Source organism: Fulmarus glacialis, unplaced genomic scaffold (genome assembly GCF_000690835.1).
Source record: "Fulmarus glacialis isolate BGI_N327 unplaced genomic scaffold, ASM69083v1 scaffold36864, whole genome shotgun sequence".
In the NCBI taxonomy this organism is placed as follows: domain Eukaryota; kingdom Metazoa; phylum Chordata; class Aves; order Procellariiformes; family Procellariidae; genus Fulmarus; species Fulmarus glacialis.
This window is the reverse complement of record NW_009210541.1, coordinates 25,890-33,339: the sequence shown is the minus strand read 5'-3', so window position 1 is coordinate 33,339 and position 7,450 is coordinate 25,890. Positions and strand designations below refer to the sequence as shown.

General features: G+C 48.4%; 1 protein-coding gene across 1 annotated transcript in view; it reads left to right on the top strand.

Annotated features, from left to right (window-relative positions):
* Positions 1–258: 258 nt before the first annotated feature.
* BIN1 (bridging integrator 1) overlaps positions 259–7,450 on the top strand; it is a 31,641-nt gene continuing 24,449 nt past the window's right edge. The window contains exons 1-3 of the mRNA XM_009577203.1: positions 259–350; positions 2,156–2,231; positions 4,255–4,337. Coding sequence (XP_009575498.1) covers positions 307–350; positions 2,156–2,231; positions 4,255–4,337 — 203 coding nt within the window. The 5' untranslated portion in view covers positions 259–306. The remainder of the gene's footprint in view (positions 351–2,155; positions 2,232–4,254; positions 4,338–7,450) is intronic.

The window sequence follows — 7,450 nt, the reverse complement described above, 5'->3', positions numbered from 1 at the left end:
ATGGGTGTTTGAATTACTTTCTGAGTATCCAAACAAGGAAATCTATTGAGAGAAAACCTGAGAGTAACACATGCAAGCTGAAGGGGCATCAGGTCACTTGTGATGGAACCCTGGTTCCTGGGAGACTCATTTGGGATGGGGGGGATTACCCCATGTCAGAATTTTGCCTGGTCTCCCAGGGAAGTCAAAAGAGTCACAGTTGTCCCAGCCCTGTAGGGTACTTGTCTGCGCTGGAGCTGACAATTTCCCTTCTCTGTTATTAAGGCTGAAGAAGAATTAGTAAAGGCTCAGAAGGTGTTTGAAGAGATGAACGTTGATCTGCAGGAGGAGCTGCCTTCACTATGGAATAGGTGAGTGCTGGGAGTTTTCCCAAGGGCTGGTTGGAAGAAGCAAAGACCCAAGCTCTTGTATCACTGTTCTCCTTAGCTTGGGTTGAGTGTCTGCTCTTGTTTTCTGGTTCACCCTGGGCTTTCTGTGCTTTGCTTCGTGATCCTGATGAAAAACTCAATTTTACCACAAAGTGTTTCTATGCTTTGTCTGATTAATCCCTTTGCCCCACCAACTCTGCCCAACTTTCCTGGGCAATGGCCCAACTTCTGCAGGCAGAGCAGGCTGGGTCACTAACATTTTGGGTGTGGAGCTGGCTAGCTGGAAGGAACATCTGTAGCTGAGTGGGTATGTCAGCTGACTGATTAAGGGAAGATGAGATGTCAGAGGGGTTTATACAGTCACTGGGGTTGGACAAAGCCAAGAGGTGATGCCTGGATCACTGTGTCTTGCCATGCAAGCTTATGAGCACCTAGTGAAGCAGCAGGTTTAACACAAGAGGGAGGATGAGATGATAGGTTGCTCTGCTTTGGATTCCACTTTCAGATTTGGGCAGTTGGGTGAACAAAGACGAGGGAAGGATCCTGGGGTGGCTGCCTTCTCTTGCCCCTAAATGTGCTCCTGGCTACGTGACACAGGACTCAGTGAGGAACTAGTGGTTATAACTGTCCTGTTGTGCTCTATTTAACAAAACACAGCCTGGGCAGAGGAAAATGGGCTGAGACAATAGGAAGACTTGAGAGGCCATAGATTTGCCATACCAATGATTATGGTGATGAAAAGGGAGGAGAAAGAAACAGACCAACATTTAGCTTGGAGGATGAACTGGAGGGCAGCAAGAGCTAATGTATGGGGAGGGCATAGTGGAAAGCAGGCAAAATTCTCCCAGGAGTGTCCCAGTTTCTTACTTCTAAATGCAGCGATTACGTCTGGGTTGGCAATGCTGATCTGTGGGGGATAGAGAGAGTGGGCGGCAGCAGGGCGGGAAAGCAGAGTGCTGATGTCTGCCTTCAATCCCCTTTTCTGGGGAGTGCCTGGGTCAGGACTCTTTGCTCAAAGCAGCATGCAGGCCTGGCTGAAGAAGGAGCTGGGAGGGATACAAACATCTGGGTGGTCCTATGTACAGAATGGTGATGCCGCTGGCCTTAGAGAGCATCTCCCTCCTGCTGTTGCTGCTCCAGCTGGGTGCTGGTACAGCACTCTGTTGGCAGCTGGCAGGCTGGCTAGAGGAAGGAGGGCGGCAGGCAGCTGCCTTTTAAGGTGCCACAGGTTGTTCACAGGCTCCTGCTATCCAGCTGATCTTTCTGCTTTCCTGTTGCTCCCTGTGCCTGTCCTGTGCTTTCTTACTCTTCTGCTCCTGAAGCAAACAGTTCATACTTTTTTGCTTCCCCTGGTGCTGAGGGACTTTGGAGTGAATTAGTATCTGTCCTCCTGCTAATTCCCCCAGCTCTCCCCACACTCCAGCTGTGTCACAGCCTCTATCCTTTTCCTTTCCATCACCCTACCACTGGCTCTCTATTTTTCTTCCTTTTTCTTTTTTCTTTCTTTCCCCCCCACCCTGCACCTCCCTCTCCCTTTAGCCAGCACAGATTTGGATCCTATCCCACCTGGCCTCCTCACCTTGGACATGTTTGCCCCATACCTGGCCTTTGCTCCATCATCCCCTTCCCGCTTCTCTGCCGCCCTTCTCTTCCAGCATGTACCAGACCTGAAAGAGTTGAGTTTGAATGGGAATGGTGGGTGGGAGGTAGCAGAAGGGGCAGAATTGAATGTTTTTGGGAGAGCATTGTGTCCATTAAGTTCTTCTGTCTCATTTTTCATTTGGCAGTCGTGTTGGTTTTTACGTCAACACATTCCAGAGTATAGCAGGCCTAGAAGAGAACTTCCATAAAGAAATGAGCAAGGTAAGGCAACTAACAGCTTATCCTACTAATACACCTTCTCCTCACTGTTATTAAAAAAAAAAAAAAAAAAGAAACCCTGAAAAAAATGGCTGGAGAAAACAGAGCATTTGCCCTATGTCAGAGGAAAATGTTAACCCTTAGTTTTTCTGAGCCACTTGGGAGAAAGGCTGTCTGAGATAGTAATGTAAAGGGATAGAGCACAGGGAAGAGACCACAGGGCCATACAGCAGTGGGGAGTTTGTGTCACTTGGCAGGGCTCATTTGCAGATCCACAGAGGGAAAGGAAGCCACTTTCAGGCCTATCTCTTGCTACCTTTTTTAGTTCATCTACATTATGGATGGATCTGTAACCTATAACCTGGGCACTCTCAGCCTGGTATCTGTTTGCCTCCTCCTCTGCTGCCTGGCAGCAATTTGCTGTGAACCCTCATCTATCTAGCTGTGGGGATTAAAACAGGAGGGAATCTGCCAATCTGCAAGTCAGCTGAAGATTGAAACCCACCTCAGTCTGGTCACTCAGGAAGGCACTTCCCAGCAGTACCTCTCTGCTTTGGCTTCTTTCCCATCCTGTGACCCAAAAGAAGGCATTTGAGTGTTGAGCATGACCCTTGCATGGGCTACCAGTTGGCCACCAGTTGACAATGACAGCAGTAAGCAGTGTTGTAACCTGGTAGTGGCAGGCTGGATCCTGGTGCTGTGTGCCAGCGCCCAGCAGAGACCTCAGGAACAGTCTGTGGGAAAGCCCCCCATTGCCACTTTCATTTACAAATATATTCTTGTTCTTTCACTTAAAAGCTAGAGAAGTCTTGAATTCCTTAGGTCTGTACGCTGCTCCTAAGAGTTGCACATCCTCTGTAAACGTTGTACTAATCTTGATGAGCGACTGAGAGCCCAGCTGGAAAACTCTTGTATTCCCTCTCCTCCCCAATGTCATCCTGACAACAAGACAGCCGCTAAGCAACAAGCAACATTATAGTCCTTCAATTCCCAGCAGTCAGGGGCCCTCTGCCTTGGTGTAATGCATCAGTTTTGAGCCCTGCTGACACTTCATGGGGACCCTTCCAATTAATAGCCTGCTCTTCTCCACTGAGGGATGAACTGATCGTTAAGAATAGGGAGGATTGTTATAATTACCAGTTTGTTGCTGTTAACTTACATTCAGCAAAACATGGGAAAGATGCTTGTTAGACAGGAATTCTTTTCTTGTATCATGTCTTGGATTTTTCTTTCCTGAGGAGTTTTGTATGAAAGCAGGGCTTTTGCTTTGTTCCATAAGAACCATCTGTTTCTTATTACTGCTATAGCATCCAATTAACTGCTGGTGTTGCCGGCACGATGCCTCCAACATTGATTGCATTGGATTCCTCCTCCTACCAATGATAAATCTGGCATCTCATCTTGTTTATGAATTGGCTGTTTCAGAATAGGAGTGTCTGGAGTGAATATTGCAGCCTTCGGTGCCAGGGAGAGTTTAACCCCTAATATTGCATTTCTGCAAAGATATCCAGGTCCTGCCCAAACCTCGATGGCCCAGGCAGCCTGTGAAGTCAAGGCTTGCTGTTGACTGGAAGTCCAGCTGCCTTTGGGCTCCACAGTTGAAATGGCCGTATCCCAAGCTTTATAAGCAGGTCTGAGGAACAGCTTTAGCTACAAATCCAGAGTGAAGCTTCAGTCCTAGCACATAGGCCCTTAGGTAAACACTCTGCCTGCTTCTGCAATGGTACCTGGCAGCACACTGGTGGGGGCAGGTGGTAGAGAAGCAAAGAGGATGATGTGTAAGGGAAACAGAGCATTCCCATGAGGCGCCAGCAGCTCTTCAACAGTTTGAGTGCTCTAGCATTTCATACCCCATGGAGAAGTGGAAACAGATGTAGGGCTGTCCTCTCTTGGGATAGCTGAGCGTGCGCACATGTCCAGGCACAAGCCTGTGTTTGGTCAGCCTGTGCAGGCCAGCCCAGGCTCTCTTCTGGCACTTGGGCTCTTTTCTCATTCTTTTTCTTTCTTTTGTTTTTGTATTTTGCAGTTGAACCAAAACCTCCATGATGTCCTGCTGGGTCTAGACAAGCAGTACTCAGGCAATGCCTTCCCCATTAAAGCACAGCCCAGGTCAGTAACTGTGGGAGTAGTGTCTTTCTCTCAGCAGGGGAGGAGGGACGGGGATGTCTCTACCAGGGCTATTGAAACCTCCATGTTGTCAGTTGGGGAGTGATTTGACTACCTGCATATAGCCAGCCAGTGCCCTCCTGAGACTCCCTAGAGCATGTCCAAGATTGTACTTGGGGCTGGGTGACCCAATGCAATACCTCTTACCTTTCTAGAATAGCATCTGGAGGCCTAAACTTTCACTAGGTGCTGAAATTTAGGCAACTGACTCTTAGCTCTGCTTTTTTTAAAGTTGAATTCCGTGCACCGACATGTGATACTGAGCTGCCCTTCCTTCTGGGTCTAGTTTCCCAGCACCTGTCCTGTTCTTTCCCTCAAAAGCTTCCACCATGTACCTGCAGCTTGTGAGCTTGAGCACCAAGAGCCCGTTTGTTTCCCCAGCCTCCTCTTTGGCCCTCCAAACTTGGAACCACCTGTTTGCCAAAGCCTTATGCCCCTCCTGGGTACCCAGCTGAGGTGCATCTCCTCTGTGTGTGTTGTGGAAGTAGTTGCAGCCTCACTAGTATGAGGCCTCAAAGCACTTCCAATCTCAGAACGCTTCCAATTTGCACGTATGCGAGGAGCGAGTGTCCTCCAGGCCTTTATTTTTCTTTCCTCAGCTGGGTCCAGTCCTGTATGGTTAAGTGCAAGTCTGCACATTCTTTAGCACTGAGAGGGGAGGGAGAGGTCAGGCTCTGGATGAGGCTGGCTGGCTCCCATCCAAATGCGTGAGTGATGAAACAGTGTCAGGCTCTGGCTTCCAGCTGCTGCTAATCCCACGTGCCGGGTGAGCAGGAGCACAGCTCAAGTCCTCAATTGGTGTATTGATGGAGGGAGGAGGTGAAGTCAGCATGAAATAAGGGCAAGCTGTGGTCTGAGTGCATTGATTCGGAAAGGCTAGATCAGCTGTTGAGACCTCTGTGCTCCCTTGTCTCTCCTCCCAGTTTAACCTCCTATTGCAGTTGTGCATAGATGACTTGCGTGTCTTGTTCCAGCAGTGTGTGGTGTTTGCCAGCTCTAAAGAAAGAGGATGTTTAAGTTGAATTTGGCCCCTGAATTTTGGATTTCTAACACCAAATTTCCAAGATGCTAGTAGGAATGCTTCTTGTCAAAATAATATCTTCTTCCCAAGTTAGCATGTGGTCTCTGGTGATCATCACAACCCAACAAGACTGAAGCCTTGTGAGGAGGCCATGGTGCCCATCCTCTTGCTGCCGTGTGCCGTATTGTCTCTGATAGTAGTAGCATCATAGAATCATAGAATCATTAAGGCTGGAAAAGACCTCTAAGATCATCAAGTCCAACCGTCAACCCAACACTACCATGCCCACTAAACCATGTCCCTAAGCTCCTCATCTACACATCTTTTAAATACTTCCAGGGATGGTTAGTCAACCACTTCCCTGGGCAGCCTGTTCCAATGCTTGACAATCCTTTTGGGGAAGAAATTTTTCCTAATGTCCAGTCTAAACCTCCCCTGGCGCAACTTGAGGCCATTTCCTCTCGTCCTATCGCTGGTTACTTGGGAGAAGAGACCAACCCCCACCTCGCTACAACCTCCTTTCAGGTAGTTGTAGAGCGCGATGAGGTCTCCCCTCAGCCTCCTCTTCTCCAGGCTAAAGAGCCCCAGTTCCCTCAGCCGCTCCTCATAAGACTTGTTCTCTAGACCCTTCACCAGCTTCGTTGCCCTTCTCTGGACACGCTCCAGCACCTCACTGTCCTCCAGGATTCTTGGAAAAGGATGAGATAACAGGACAGATGAAGGCTGTACCCATTGCTTTGTCCAGCGCCTTTCCTCCTCCTTCTTTTCTTTCTCAAGGAAGTGATTGCAGGCTGTAGTGGCAGCCTGGCCCAAACAGGTTTGTTGTTGTTGTGGCATGAAGTTTCTGGCCTGAAAGAGCTTTCAATTAATAAATTACCTGTCCTCATGATTCCCGTGCCCACAAACTGCTAGCTTCATCTGGGGCTGTAATGGGTGTCTCAGCTGCAATTCTGTGCCCTTTGGCTGGTGATGAGACCACATGGCCCTAAAAACCGAAAACGAGTGCACAACACAGAGGTCCCTGTGCGGGTAGCAATCTGAGTGCTGTCGCTTCATCACTTACTCCCTGCATCTTGGCTGAGATGCCAGACCTGCCCCAGAGGGACTCTCTTCCTCCTGAGCACAGTGGAGCAGGGTGTTGTAGGAGGATGTAGCAAAGGTTTGCCAGGGTAGTAAATATGTTTTGCAGTGACCAGGAAATGCTGTGAGGCACTTCTGTCTCTCTTGCACATCTGGCCTCTCATTGTGGTGCAGAGCTGGAGCGAGAGTGTGCAGGAGGAAATAGCCCTCACTGATTGCTTATTGTGGTCTGCAGTAGGAGCAGATGCTTCCCTAATGCTTCTCTACTGGGAAGGGGATTGGAGATGGATACAATGGCAGGAAATGAATGAGGAGGTGTGAGAAGATAGGCAATTATCTGTACACATCATTATGGCATTTATGCGAGGCCCTACAGAAATATTACTGTAGTTGATGAATCCGATGCTGGCTGTGTAGCACAGTAGCACAGAGCAGCTGATGTATTTCTGGGAATCTTAGACATATGTTTGGAATTTGTTTCTGAAAGAGTTTGAACCTTCAGGGCTCAGATGCCTGGAAGACCTAGGAGATCTGTAGCATTATCCTAGTATGATGGGACAAACTGGAAAAAGACATAGTAGGAAAGCTGCTGATTAGGTTCCGTGTATAAGACGGCGCACAGATAGCAAAAGTAAAGGAGAATGGGAAGCTTGTTTCTTGTGTACCAATATTTACAGGGGAGAGTGAGGAGCTGTGATTACCTGTGAAAAAAGGACATTTACAGTTCTCTGCTGGTCTATACAGTTTCCTTTTTTTTTCTTCTCCATGTGCACCCTGGCCCCATATTCCAAAGAGCAGGGAAGACACTAGTTTGCTCACATATATGTAGATCTTTGACAGGCACAAAAAGCCCTCTCCTACCCTCTCCAAACCAGGCCACAGCTTTCTAGGAACAAAGGGAAGTGTGTATGTGTTTCTGTGTGTGTGTGTGTGTGTGAGAGAGAGAGAGAGAGAG